Genomic DNA, 13,229 nt, shown 5'->3' on the forward strand with positions numbered 1-13,229 from the left:
ACAGGAACAGTCAGGATCTAATAGCTCTGAAGTTATGGAAACTATTTTAAATTAATAAACATGTTTACAGCTCAGGTGAAATATCTGACTTGCTGCTGTTTTGTGATGTAAAAAATGTCTGTTTTCTGATCTACATATTAATATCTTTTCCTAAAGCTCTTGAAACTTGTTCGTGATGAAAATAGAGACCCGTATCAGAGGGGTCTTGGGCACAGTATGCTTCAAGGATCCTAAGATTCGTCTTGATTCTAACACTGACTGCAGTGCGTCTTAGTGCTGGTGAAGCATACTTTTCATGCCGTGTCTGAATATTGTGGATGAAAGCAGAAGCGGAATCTCAGATGTGTTTCTCCTTTGGAATCTGCTTCAAATTCTCTCTGTTCGTCTCTGTCCACTGATGATATCCCCTTCCTCTCTTGTCTTGTGGTCGTGCCCCCATTTCTGAGGTTTGCTTTCTCTGCAGGGTTAGCTCCGGTTCTTCCTGTGTCTTTCTGTGCATCTGCAAATCATCGCTCAGGCCTACGGTTTAATAGTATTACCAGCTTTACTTGAATTCCCTCTCTCTCTGCACTGCTAAGCTTAGTGGCTGGAAACACACTCCTGAAAGTGATTAATAATTAGGGAGAATACTAGCAAGGCACTGTTTGGATATAGCTGACCTTAAACCAGTTTAATTCCTGGATGAACTCCAGCTAATCCTTCGCTGTAGCACTTGTAGGGGTCTGTCAAGACAGAACTCAGTTGTGCCTTGTGTTGTGCATCCAGCATCAGACACCCTATATGAAGAACAAGTTTTTCGCTTATGCTGATGGTAAAATAGAGTTCAGGAAAACTGCTTTCTCATAGTTTTGTTCTTAATTAGCCTCAAGAACACCAGTTTCTAAATCTGGGTTTGCTTGGTTTCTGCACAGTCGAGCAGACGCGAGTATGACAGCAAGGCTGAAACCGGAGCTGTTCTCGCCCGAAGATCAGCAGTCCCCTCTGGCTCACGTGGCAGCTGGCAAACTTCTCTCCTGGCCTCCCTAATGTTCCTGCCACCTCTCCCTCTCTTGTCTGACTCCCTGCACAAAACGATGAAGGAACGATGAGAAGGGGAAGCAGGCGGTCCTGTCAAAGGAGCTGGCAGCGTTTTGAGACAAGAAGGTTTTCTTGGCTCATGCTGCGAGGACACGGGGAGCTGAGAAGGTGCTGCAGCAGTTCAGGCCTCAGCCTGGATACTGTAGTCACCTTTCAGGGACCTGAGTTTTGCAGAGCCTCACAAAATCTAAAAAATTTTGACCTTTTTTCTCCATTGCATCAGCCTCAGGCTTCCAGTTTTTGAGGTCCTTCCCAGCTCTCCTCGTCCACGCTGGTCACCAGCTGTCCTGTGTGACCAGCAGCCCTGGTTCGATTTCTGCTGCTGTTCAGGTTCAGCCAGTGGCTTTGCACTTTTCTCAGTCCTTTTTCAGGCAGTTCCCGATACAACATACAGAAAATTATCCGAGTTCATGGCTAAACTTCACAGCATCCAGCACGGCATCATGTTTACTGTAAAGCTACAGCTATTTCTTGAATGAGTCAGAGCCATTGTTAGTGGCCCAGATTACCATCCAAACCTTGCTTCTGCCTGTTGCCCCTGGCCTTCCTTCTCCTCCCTCTTTGCCTTTACTGCGTTCGTGTGTTCCGTATTCTTTTATATACTGTTGCTGATTTTTCAGAGCAAAAATTTAATCTCTCCAGGTATGATGTTTGACACAGAAAGCACTGCAGCATTGATTCTGGTTAGGGTTTGGGGCAATTGCGTGCTAAGAGTGAAACCATTTAAATGTGATTCCAGTGAGGTGCTGGCTGGTAAACCCATCCCAAGGCTTGCTGCCTTTCAGAGTTGGCCCAGGCTGCTGGTGATGGAGCTGGGGTTTTTGGGTGCAGGAGGAAGTATTTAAAGAATCGGAGAGTTAATAAACTTCATTAAAATATCCTGATTTTTTTCCCCCCCTCACTTCTATGAATATTCCGAAAGCATAAGAAACTTATATGGAAACCACTTTTACTCACAATAATTAATATTTGTATATGCATAGTTTTACCTTCAGTGTAAATTAGAAATAACACTTCTATAGCACAGGCAAATTCATAACAACAGGCTTTTATCTGTTCTGAAAACACAGATGGCTAGCAACAGTGCTAACATCCTTTCTGGGTGCTAATGTTTCTTCTTGGTGTACTCCCGTTTCAGTCACAGCCACTAAAGCTCTCCTTTTTCCTTGCTCAGCTTACCCAGAGAACAGAGCTAAGGCTTTTACTGCCTACATTTGTCCTCCTAACCTGCTGAACAGAAATGACGACATTCTCTTCCGTTTTCACCATCAGAAAAAGAAGAAAACGTGGCTGCATTCTCCACGTCTGTTTCAGAGTTGGTGGCTGTGGTCCCAGATTTGATATAAACCTTTTCCTGTCCAGAAAGCAGAAGTAGGTGAAAGGTCACTCCGGGGGTAGGTTGTAGCCTCTTAACACAGATCTGTCTTCCCTCCTTCATCACTGTGCACGAACAAAACGAGCCAGTATCCTTGCTGAGCCACAGGGCTGAAACGGTCTCCACCTCAGTTACCGGAATTCTTTGACCTTGAAATAAGCCATCGCCCCAAGACCTATAAAATGCTAATAAACCTGTTTGCTGTGCTCCAGTCCCTGGCACACGCCAATTAGATAATCCATGGCTGGTTTAAGTGTCCTGCTCTATCACTGCCATTTCTAAAAAAAGAAAAGTGAAGCATGATCTTCTGTGCCTAAGTCCTCTTTCATCGTTCTGGTTAAATGTGTGCATTTCGTGGCTGAGCATCAGATACTTGGAGTCTGTGACACTTTTGGCTTAGAGACGGAGAAGGAAAAACCCAGGACAGGCGCCGCTTGTGCTCAGGTCGCAGTCTGAAATAGCAGTGCCTGTTTCGGAGGCAAGGACCGATGTAAACACGACACTTCAGCTGTGCGCTCTCGAAACGACACAGAAGGTTACGACTCTGTTTGAAACTGCCTGTTTGATGTATCAAGTGAGCATTTCAAAAATGCAGCACTGAGGCTAGAAAGTCTCACTAAATGTTGTGTGTGCAAGGAATTTGCATATTTCAAAGAAAAATAGCTTTATACAGAGGCGAGTATACAAGTGTAGCTCTTTCCTGTAGCTTCCAAAACTGCCGGTGAAGCTGAAGCTGCAGACGTAATTCCATAAGGCTTCTGATCACCTGTGCAAGCTGGGAGTTGGTAACTGTGCTTTTAAATGTCTCTTGTTTGGATTCACACCTCTGCATGTAGAATAGCAGCAAAAAGAGCTGCTAAACCTTTCCTGCTGCTGGAAGTTCATTTTTAGGGAGGTCCTTGCCGTAGATGACATGCATCTTAACAGCTCTGCATTGCTGCCAGTGGACGTGGTGGTAGAAAAATTGGAGGAGGAATATTTTAGCCACTTCTATCTGCAACAGTGTGCAAGTGGTACGTTTGCAAAGCACACCTCGTGTACTGACGGTCAGGAGCGTAGAAAGTGCCGTCCGTCGCCTAGGTGTCACCTAATAGCAGCAGACACCTGCGGTTCACGTTGTATTTTCGCTTTGAGGGCACAGTGCTCTTTCAGGGTATTTTATTGCACTGGTGGCAAAATGGGGAGGAGGAGCAGCACTGGCTGCAGCAGCCTCTCTGGCCAACTAGACCAGATCAGGACCAACTCAGCTGTGTGATGTGCTCCTAGCTTCACCTGGGGCAGGAGAAAGTACTGTGGCGCCTCTGGAGTGTTAATTCTAAGAACAAAGGAGAAAATCTCATTTAATTCCTCCTTTAGAACCGATTTTAAAAATTCTTACAACCAGGGTAAGATTATTTTACAGCTGGTTTTGGGTCACTGGGTTAGTGCACGCCAGAAGAAAAAAGTCCTTTCATTTCTGCACACGTGCCCAGCTGTGCTGTCTGGGGGGTGGTGGCGGCTCTGGGATTCTCAAGACAGTCTTGCTCTGTTTTCCTTTATCTTTTCCCACATGATACGTTACCTTCTCTTGAGTTGCAGGGCCTGCAGCTGCTCCCTCTGAGATTCGTTAGAGATGTCCCGTTGGGTCAGCGAAAGCCTCCTGTGTTTATTCCGCACGTTCAGAGTGTGAGGTGCTGTCTCTGGCTCCGAGCTGTGCACAAAGACATCTGCAGCGCGAGCAGGAGCGAGAGGGGAGCTGGGAGAGGTAGGAAGGGCGGTTTCCCAACCCTTTGAAGTAGGGTCAGTTGGATGATTTGGGGAATTTGACAGAGCGCCATTGCTACAGCGTAAACCTGCTTCTGTTTCAGTAGCGTCGTTCCCGCCAGCTTTCCACAGGCAGGTAGCTTTGCAGACGATCTTTTTTAGCTACATGAGTGGTGTAGCCTCCTCCAGCGTAGAACAGGGCGCTCATCAGAGGACAAACGGCATCATCACAGCTTGCTGGAAGGAAAAGAAGTTCCTGAAGTCCAGTGCCACTACAGGCAAGCGGCACAGGGCTGTCTAGCTGCTATTTCACCAGGATATTGGATTTAAGAGCCAGAATTTCCTTGGGGGTTTTTGGGTTTCGTTACAGTTACGCACTTTCCTAGGCCAAGGGATGGGGCAGTCTGTGCCAGTTCCTTGCAAATACATAAAACTGGTGTTCAGAACCGAACGCTGCCTGGTGCACTAAAGCCAGAAGCCTTTTACCAGTCCTCTGGGCTTTCACTTTGAGCATTTTTCTCCATGAACCGCTTACACAGAGATCAAGGCCCTGCACAGAGCCAGCCCGGGCCGGTTACTGTCCCGTCTCCAGCCCATGCTAATGTTTCAGCTGTTTCAGACACAGTTGGCACAGAGAACAGCATGGGAAGAATGAGCTACTGACCCAATCTTCTCTCGACAGCCTGGAGCACAATACGCTGTCAAAGGGAGGTGGTTTGGCCAGCAAGCACCTCTCTCTGCTGGTCTTTGAGTTTGTAACGTTGCCAGGTCTGCATTTAACCTCTCTCAGCTTCTTAACGTTTTGCTTCAGGAAAACCACCCTAGAGCAGGTTTAAGGAGAAAGAAACACAAGGCAAAGATTCTCATAAATACACGTGTATGTTTCTTCAGTGTGATAGAAATGGGCAGCATTTTGAAGCATTACTGCCCTTAGCTATTTTCCTAGGTACAGTGAGAGGTTTTTTGCAGCACTGTTCATGTAATTTACACAATTAGCCGTATGAAACTGGGAGATGGTTATTTAGGGCATAGGGATTTGTAGCTGGCTTGCCATAAGCCTTTCTGCTGCTGTTGGATGTGAAACCACACGAGCTGTTCCCACCCTCGTCATCCTTTTTATTAACCAAACCCGTCGTCTTTGTGAGTGTTGATCCGTCTGTCTCCCGAATCCAGCTGTGCAGGAGCAGACTGCGTCAGCATTTCTGAAAATCATCCTTTGGGAAATCTTGACAGGCGGTTACAGCCTCTCTTGGTCTTGTCTGTTTGCAGAAATTTAGCTGATGTTAAATTAGCTTACAGTCAGCCCCTTGCGCTTTGCCCTGGCTCTAGCGACCAGGGGTACCCCCAGGATCAGGGTGTGGCTTTTACCTGCGGATGTTTCCCCGTAAGGGTCTCCACCAGCGATGCTGGCGTGGGGCTGATACTCCGTGTGCTCATCATCCAAGGCTGTGAAGTGCAGTCAACCGAACACAAGGCAACTTCCAAACCGCTTATTCCTAAAAAAGCCATTTCCCTCCCCAAAGTGCACATCAAAGCAGGGAGCACACGGGAACGGAATCCTGGCGCCGGTTCCCTCGGGAGGGAGCGGATCACCTTAGGAGACCTTCCCAACGGGCCTGTGCCCAGCGAGGCAGCTCAGCCATGTAGGTGAAAGGCCGGGTGGGCTTATCAGCTTTCCAAACCGCCCCCCCCTGCCAGGAGCCCTCCCTGGCCCCGCAGCTCATGAGCAGCACGTCCTGAAAGCTTCACCCGCTACTGGCAGCCGAAGCCGCGTCCCTCCGCTCGGTGCTTCCCGGGCTCAGCCTGGCTCTGAACCAGCGGGGGAGGAACGCCAGTGCCTCTGTGTGCCAAAATCACCTGTCGTCGACGCTGCTGTGACACCGGGGAGAAAGCCTGGCTGCCGGAAGGGTGTGCACGCAGACCGAGGGTGATGTTTTCAAATGTTTGAAATGGTGGGTTTCATCTCGGGGGCTGCTTCTCGGGGGTCCCTGCAGGCAGCTCAGGCTGGCCCGCCTGGTTTGGCAGCAGGCTGGGCTCTGTTGCGTGGGAGCCTTGCCTCTCCGCTGCACGGGGGTTTGGTTTTTAGGATTCTGCAAATTAAAATAAAATAATAATAATGGAAAACCCAAGTTCGGAGAGTCAGAACCTGGTGAACAAGCTGGTGTGATTCCTTTTGGCTGAGGATAGACCTTCATGAATTCGGGGTTCGCTTGTCTGAGCCGGATCGTGTGGTTTGGGCGGACCTGTCTAATTTTGGTCTGTACCTTTTGCGTTCTGTAGCGTTGAGAAGGAATAGCATCGCAGCATCCAATACCGCGTGGGGCAGAGAAATATTTCACCATCGTGGATGCTTTTTTTTTTTTTTTTTTTTTTCTGAACAGTTGAACAGGTTTTTTTCCCAGCAGTTGTCTCTCTGTGTGGAACAAGAGAAAAACCCTTCCAAGGAGAACCACAAAAGAACCACGAGCAAAAGGAGACACATCCTGAGTGGGTTTTTCTCCTGTGTATCCAGCTTCCCACGCGAGCCCGGGGTTTGCCAGGGCTCCAGCGTCCTGTTCCTTCTCTCTGCAGAGCAGAAGCGGAGCAGTGCCAGGGGGTGCCCCGTGCCGGAGGCCGAATCGTCCCAGGCCCACGGCCGATCTCTCGGAAGAAGAAACCAAAAGAATCGCCAGGATCTTCTCTGCTCAGCTGTCCAAGAAGGAAGAGCATTGGCAAGAGGCCGTCGGCAGCGGGCTGCTTCCCCAGCCACGACCTGACACGCTGGCAAACACCAGGTCCTCCAGGGAGGAGGAGATGGAAGCTTGTAGAGGTTTCAGACCCTGATTTTTAATTTGCCTAATTGGTTTCCCCTTAGAGGGACTGATGGTCCATGAGGGGGGACTGAGAGGCCGTGTGTCTTGCAGGGGCAGGTCCCCGATGAGACTCATTGCTCTGACAACCGATGGGCTGTTACCTGCTCCCCACCTACTCCATTTGGGGGACATATTCGTGTGAAATTTCTCTAATGCATCATTTGCTGATTCTAGAGGAATGCCTGTGCCCAAGGTGCTGCTGTAAATACAGGCCAAAGATACTGTAAAATACTGAAGTGTGTACAAAAGGGTTTTGCTAGAAATATGGAACTTTGATATTCTAAATTATTTTTGTACATTTTTATGTCAGGTACCTTTTGGAGAACGGACTTCGATGCAAACCGAGCGAGGTTATTTTTGTACTGTCTCCAGTGTTTGTGTTTCAATAAAACTCCCCTGGTTTCTTGCGCTCCGGTGCGAAGTGTCCTGCTGCCAGGTCACAAGCCTGCCCTTGACAGGTGGACGAGGCTCCTTCCCGCAAAACCTCCAGGAATGGAGAGCAAGCGCCGTAAAAACGCTTCCAGGAAGACGGTGGAGCTGGGGGCGTGCGGTGTAGCTGGGGGCACGCGGAAAGGTCGCTGCTTTGCAGAGTAATTGAATCCGGCGGGTGTAGCGCAGCACACGGAGAATGAGTCGGGCCTCGGGGCTGAGCGAATGCTTCAAGTGGGGGCTGCCTTTCACACCGTGCCGGCCGTTCCAGGTTTAAGGAGCCAACGTGCCGGCACCCCCTTGGCCTCCCGCCTCTGCCGTTTTCTTTTTCACAGGGGAGAATCCTAAAGGCGTAATTCACTGCTCACCCAACCCGCCCGTGCTGGGCCGGACCCCGGCGGTAAAACCTGATCCGTGCAGCCCCCACAGCCCTGAGCCCCCTGCGAGCGCAGCCCCCCGCCCCGGCCTTGCTGGGGGGGGGGGGTTGGGGGGTGGACGCACCGAGCACCCCAAACCGCACGCCCCGAGCGTCACCCTGCGAGGAGTGACACGAGGAGCGACACGCGGGCTTCCTTCTCCCGCTGCTGATCCTGGTGGCGGCGTCCAGGCGCTCAGGCGAGATGCCAGCTTGCTTGGGAGCAGGGTGACGGCGGAGGTGACGTGAGATAAACGGCTTCTTCCTCTTGTGGGTCAGCAGCAGAGCAGCGGGCAGCTGGGGAGCGCGGGCGGCGCCGGGGGGGCCGCTGGTGGAGCAAAGGGGGCTCCAGGGTGTCACACCAGCCCGAAATCCCTCCTGCGTGACTGAGCTCCCGCACCAGAGCAGCGGCACCGGCAGGGATGTGTGACCTTCCGTGTGCACGTCCCTGTGGGCTTTGCTAAAGAGCACAAAGGGTTAATTAAACGCACTGATTCTTTTATATATATATATATATTTTTTGAAGAAAATGGAAGAAAAAGGGTATTTCTTGAGCCACCACTCCACCCTTGGCCTCCAGCATCACCCCGAGGCCTGTCCCCGCCAGCAGCACCTTGGCCTCAAGCACAGACCCAGGCTGCGCCAAAGGGCGCCAGGGGATTCGCTGTAGGATGCACAAACGCGGGACGGACAGGTTTGGGCCGGCTTTGGGATGGGTTTAGGACAGTAGTTTAGGACGGGTTTGGAACAGGTTTGGAACGGGTTTAGGATGGGTTTAGGATGAGTTTAGGACAGTAGTTTAGGATGGGTTTAGGATGGGTTTGGGACAGTAGTTTAGGACGGGTTTGGAATGGTTTAGGATGGGTTTAGGACGGGTTTAGAACAGTAGTTTAGGACGGGTTTAGGACGGGTTTAGGACAGTAGTTTAGGACGGGTTTTAGGACGGGTTTAGGACAGGTTCAGGACGGGTTTGGAACGGGTTTAGGATAGGTTTAGGACGGGTTTAGGTTGGGTTTAGGACGAGTTTAGGATGGGTTAGGATGGGTTTACCTCCGGCCGCTCACATGGCCCCTGCCCTCCGGCTGCTCCACGTGAGCTCCGGGGACACGTTTCACCCTGCGGAGGAAATCCCGCCGGCAGGCTCAGCAGCTGCCGGGATGGCTCACGGCTGCACGGTCCCTGCCAAGGGCAGAGGGCTCTGACCCCGCCGCCGGAGGGGCGCTGGGTGCTGCTCTGCCTCCCACCCACAAGCCTTGGGCAAGCGTTTGTGCCTCCCGTCCTGCCCAGCGCACGTTTAGGTTACACCCCCCAGTTCCTCCCCCATCCCTGAGGTCCCAGCGGCCACCGGACGGGCAGGGCGGCATTGTCAGGTGCTGCCGCCCCACAGCTTTGCTCCCATGGGTGCTGGCGGTCTGGGCAGGACCCCCCCTACCCCTGCCCGAGCCCTGTGGGGGGAGCAGAGGGCTGAAACCCAGCCCACAGGGTCATGAGGGCTGGGTGGCCCCACTGTCCCCAGCTCAAATGCCACCAGGGGAACTGGGTTTCGCTGTCACCTGATCCCCGTGGCTGCTGGAATGTTCTGCGGGTGCTATATAAGGGGGCCAAGGAGCCGGCTCTCGGGGCGATGGCTGCGCTGAGAGGGGTGTAAGGCAGGAGCCAGGACACGGTGCCGAGGTCCCTACGGTGAGGCCACAGGGGACCCAGGCCCGGGCAGGTCACCCTGCGGGAGAAGCTCTCACCGAGTGCACCCGTTTGGGCCAGGGTGGGGTAAAGCAGGGTGGGCATTTGTGAATCCCGGGCTGAGCAAGGGAGCCCCGTGCCTCAGTTTCCCCAGGGATGCAGGCGAGGAAATGGGGCGGGATTTGGCTTTTGGAGTTGTCCAAAGCCAGCGAGAGCCACCATGGCACATTGTCACCTCTGTCCCCAAACTGGACACCTGCTTGAAGCCCCACCCGAGGCTCCCCCACAAATTCCTTCGCCCCCTTTCCTTCCAGCCCCTCTGCCACGATGGTGGGTCTGAAGCCCCCCGAGGTGCCCCCAACGGCCACCATGAAGTTTGTCAGCGCGGGGATGGCCGGCTGCATCGCCGACCTCTGCACCTTCCCCCTGGACACCGCCAAAGTCCGGCTGCAGGTACGATCCGCTGGCGCCCCAAAATCCCGCGGGTGGTGGGAGCGCCCCGCACCGGTGGGGCCCCCCACCGGCTCCACCCCCACGCTGGCCGTGTTTTGTTGCGGGGGGCAGAGGGCAGGGTGACACGGTCGGCATCCCCTAGATCCAGGGTGAGGTGCGGATCCCCCGCAGCACCAGCACCGTGGAGTACCGGGGCGTTCTGGGGACGCTGAGCACCATGGTGCGGACGGAGGGACCCCGCAGCCTCTACAGCGGGCTGGCGGCTGGGCTGCAGCGGCAGATGAGCTTCGCCTCCATCCGCATCGGGCTGTACGACTCGGTGAAGCAGCTCTACACCCCTAAGGGTGCCGAGAGTGAGTGTCCAGGCGGTTGGGACCCCCACCCCCGTGCACAACCCTCAGCCCCACAGCCCACCCCAGGGTGAACAACCCACCCTGCTGCTTGCCCGGGGGGGGGCCTGCACAGCCGAGGGTCCCAGCACCTTCCCTCCGCAGGCACAGGGCTGGCAGCACGGGTGCTGGCGGGCTGCACCACGGGTGCGGTGGCGGTGACGTGCGCCCAGCCCACCGACGTGGTCAAGGTGCGGTTCCAGGCCAACGGGGCGCTGCCGGATGGCGCCCGCCGGTACAGTGGCACCGTGGATGCCTACCGCACCATCGCCAGGGAGGAGGGCGTCCGCGGGCTCTGGAGAGGTAGGGACGGATGGGAACGGGGATGGGGACTGGGATGGGAACAGGGATAGGGATGAGGATGTGGACAGGGATGGGATGAGAACAGGAGTGGAAACAGGAATGGGTATGAGAACGGAGGTGAGGAAGGGGACAGGGACGGGATGGGGATGGAGGCTGGGACAAGGATGAAATGGGAATGGGGATGGGGACAGCAGGGCTGGGGCATCCATCCAGGACGCTGCAGGAGGGGATGTGACCACCATCCCCAACGCCACCACCCTCCCCGACAGGGACGCTGCCCAACATCGCCCGCAACGCCATCATCAACTGCGGGGAGCTCGTCACCTACGACCTCATTAAGGACGCGCTGCTGCGGGCACAGCTGATGACAGGTCAGGACAGCGCGGGGGGATGTGGCCGGGTGCCGTCCCCGTCCCCACGATCCTCAACCCCCGGCTCTGCCCTGCAGACAACGTCCCCTGCCACTTCGTGGCTGCCTTCGGGGCTGGCTTCTGTGCCACGGTGGTGGCATCGCCGGTGGATGTGGTGAAGACGCGGTACATGAACGCCGGCCCTGGGCAGTACCGGAACGCGCTGAGCTGCCTCCTCGCCCTGCTCATGCAGGACGGCGTCACCGGCTTCTACAAGGGGTGAGTAGGGGGACCCCCCCGACCACCGGCAGACGTGGTGCAATGATGTGCACGAACACCAGCGCGGACCAGCTCCGCTTCACACCGCGGCACCGCGGCCAAGGCCCTAACCCGTGCGCTGCCACCGGCGCACCAGGCAGGACTTGGGGGGCCGCGGGGGTGTCCCCACCATGGCCCCTCCAGCGCTGCTTTTCCCGGCGCAGGTTCGTCCCCTCCTTCCTGCGGCTCGGCTCCTGGAACGTGGTGATGTTCATCTCCTACGAGCAGCTGCAGCGCGCCGCGGTGCTGGTCCGGCCGGCCCAATCCTGACCCCCGCCCCAGCCCCTCTCGCCAGCGTTGGCGGGACACAGGAGTAAATTATATTAATTGCTGAAGCCCGGGGGGAGCCAGGATGCCGCACGCCCCTGGCCCAGTGGGGACCCCCGAGAGATGGAAGGAGGAACGAGGGTACGTGCAGAGAAACGTGGGAGAAGGGAAGTTTCCAGCGAGCAGTCTAAGGAGGAAGAAAAAAAATGTTTGTAGGTTTTCTAGCTGGGAAGAGCATCGCGTCCCAGCGGTGGCAGAGACAAGGCGCGTGGTGCGGGCAGACGGGACGGAGCTGAGGGCAGGGGGATGCGGCGATTCCTGTTATTCCTGGCGCTTCTAATAAACCGCCCCTATGGGGTCTGACCGCGGCCGGGCTCGGGGCTCCCTCACCTTTTCGAAGGGGGGTGTGTGGGGGGGGGGTAGGGCCGTTCTCCCGGCCCTGGGGTGCCGCTGGGAAGGGATCAGCCTCAGCAGAGGCGATTTCTGTGTCCAGGGAGGGGGGAAGCATTGAAACGGGGTGCGAGGCACCACTGCGCCCCGCCGGGCGGGGGGCACCCCCAGCCCAAGGAGGGCTCGTCGCCTCACAGCGGGGTGTGCAGCCGTCATGCCACAGTGACAGCATCCCTCCCGGGCTGTGCTGGGGACCCTCACCCCTCCCGGGCTGTGCTGGGGACCCTCACCCCTCCCGGGCTGTGCTGGGGACCCCTCACCCCTCCCGGGCTGTGCTGGGGACCCCCATGCCCAGGGATCCCCCCTGCTCCCTCCCAGGCTGTGCTGGGGACCACCCCTGGTGACCCCCATAACCTTGCTGGGGACCACCCCTGATGACCCCCATAACCTTGCTGGGGACCCCTTATGTCCTCTCCTAAGCAACCCTCCACTCTCCCTCGGTGCTTTTGGGGATCCCCTATCCCAGCCCCTCCCAATCCTCCTCCCTCTGCTCCATCCAGGGTACCCCAGCCTTGCCCCCCCCCCCCCCCCCTTCCATGCAGTGAGGTGCTTGTGGGGTGCCTGGCCACAACCCCCTCCTCAGCCTTCCCTGCAGGTGGGGACCCCAGCCTGCACCCTCACATCCCCCCAGGGCCCCTGGCACCCACCGCCAGCAGCGGTGTCAGTCTGGCTGCCTGCGGGGGAGAGGAAAGGGGGGGGCTGAAGGCAGCAGGCTTTGATGCGCCAGGGGGAAGAGGAAACCCAGATTTTCTCCCATTCTGCTCCTGAAAAGGCTGGGGGGGGGGGGGGGGGGGGTGTGTGTGTGAGGGCCAAAAAAATCACAGCAGGGGAATCACGCCGGCGGTGAAAGCTTTGAGTAAATCCTGTGGCCTTCTCTTCCCCGGTTTTGGCCTTTCCCTCGCTGCCCTGTGCACAGCCACCCCCCACCCACGCGCTTCCCACGCATGAGCCGAGCTGGGAGTGCTCCTGCCCTCCCCAAAATCCTCCACCCCCCTCCGCAGCGCCACGGTGCCACAGAGCAGAGCCCAGAAGGCCAGGGGGACACGAGCCAGGCCAGCAGAAACAGCCTCGGGGACGTTGGTTTAGGGTGATCCTGCGCTTTTGGGTCCCCAATACTCAAATCAACCT

The 13,229-nt window shown here is 55.6% G+C and overlaps 2 protein-coding genes across 6 annotated transcripts in view; both read left to right on the forward strand.

The window, feature by feature from the left end:
• Positions 1-7,456, forward strand: part of C2CD3 (C2 domain containing 3 centriole elongation regulator) — a 52,566-nt gene extending 45,110 nt beyond the window's left edge. For 3 of the 4 annotated variants that reach the window (XM_055702337.1, XM_055702339.1, XM_055702338.1), the window contains exon 33: positions 6,767-7,456. In XM_055702337.1, the coding sequence (XP_055558312.1) occupies positions 6,767-7,018 (252 nt within the window). In that variant the 3' untranslated portion in view covers positions 7,019-7,456. Of the gene's footprint in view, positions 1-156; positions 2,756-6,766 lie in introns of those variants that run through there. The other variant, XM_055702340.1, reaches the window with a different exon arrangement.
• Positions 7,457-8,019: 563 nt separating this feature from the next.
• LOC102052066 (mitochondrial uncoupling protein 3) lies at positions 8,020-12,021 on the forward strand. 2 transcript variants are annotated; one of them, XM_027814884.2, is made up of 7 exons: positions 8,020-8,585; positions 9,886-10,024; positions 10,167-10,377; positions 10,519-10,716; positions 10,986-11,087; positions 11,165-11,345; positions 11,549-12,021. In XM_027814884.2, exons 1-7 carry the CDS (start codon positions 8,563-8,565, stop codon positions 11,652-11,654), a joined length of 960 nt encoding a protein of 319 aa, XP_027670685.2. In that variant the 5' UTR covers positions 8,020-8,562; the 3' UTR covers positions 11,655-12,021. The 2 variants fall into 2 exon arrangements, with proteins under 2 accessions (XP_027670685.2, XP_027670686.2); XM_027814885.2 differs by lacking the exon at positions 8,020-8,585 and adding an exon at positions 8,845-9,574.
• The last annotated feature ends 1,208 nt before the right edge of the window (positions 12,022-13,229 follow it).

The sequence above is a fragment of the Falco cherrug genome, chromosome 2, assembly GCF_023634085.1.
Source record: "Falco cherrug isolate bFalChe1 chromosome 2, bFalChe1.pri, whole genome shotgun sequence".
Classification (NCBI taxonomy): Eukaryota; Metazoa; Chordata; class Aves; order Falconiformes; family Falconidae; genus Falco; species Falco cherrug.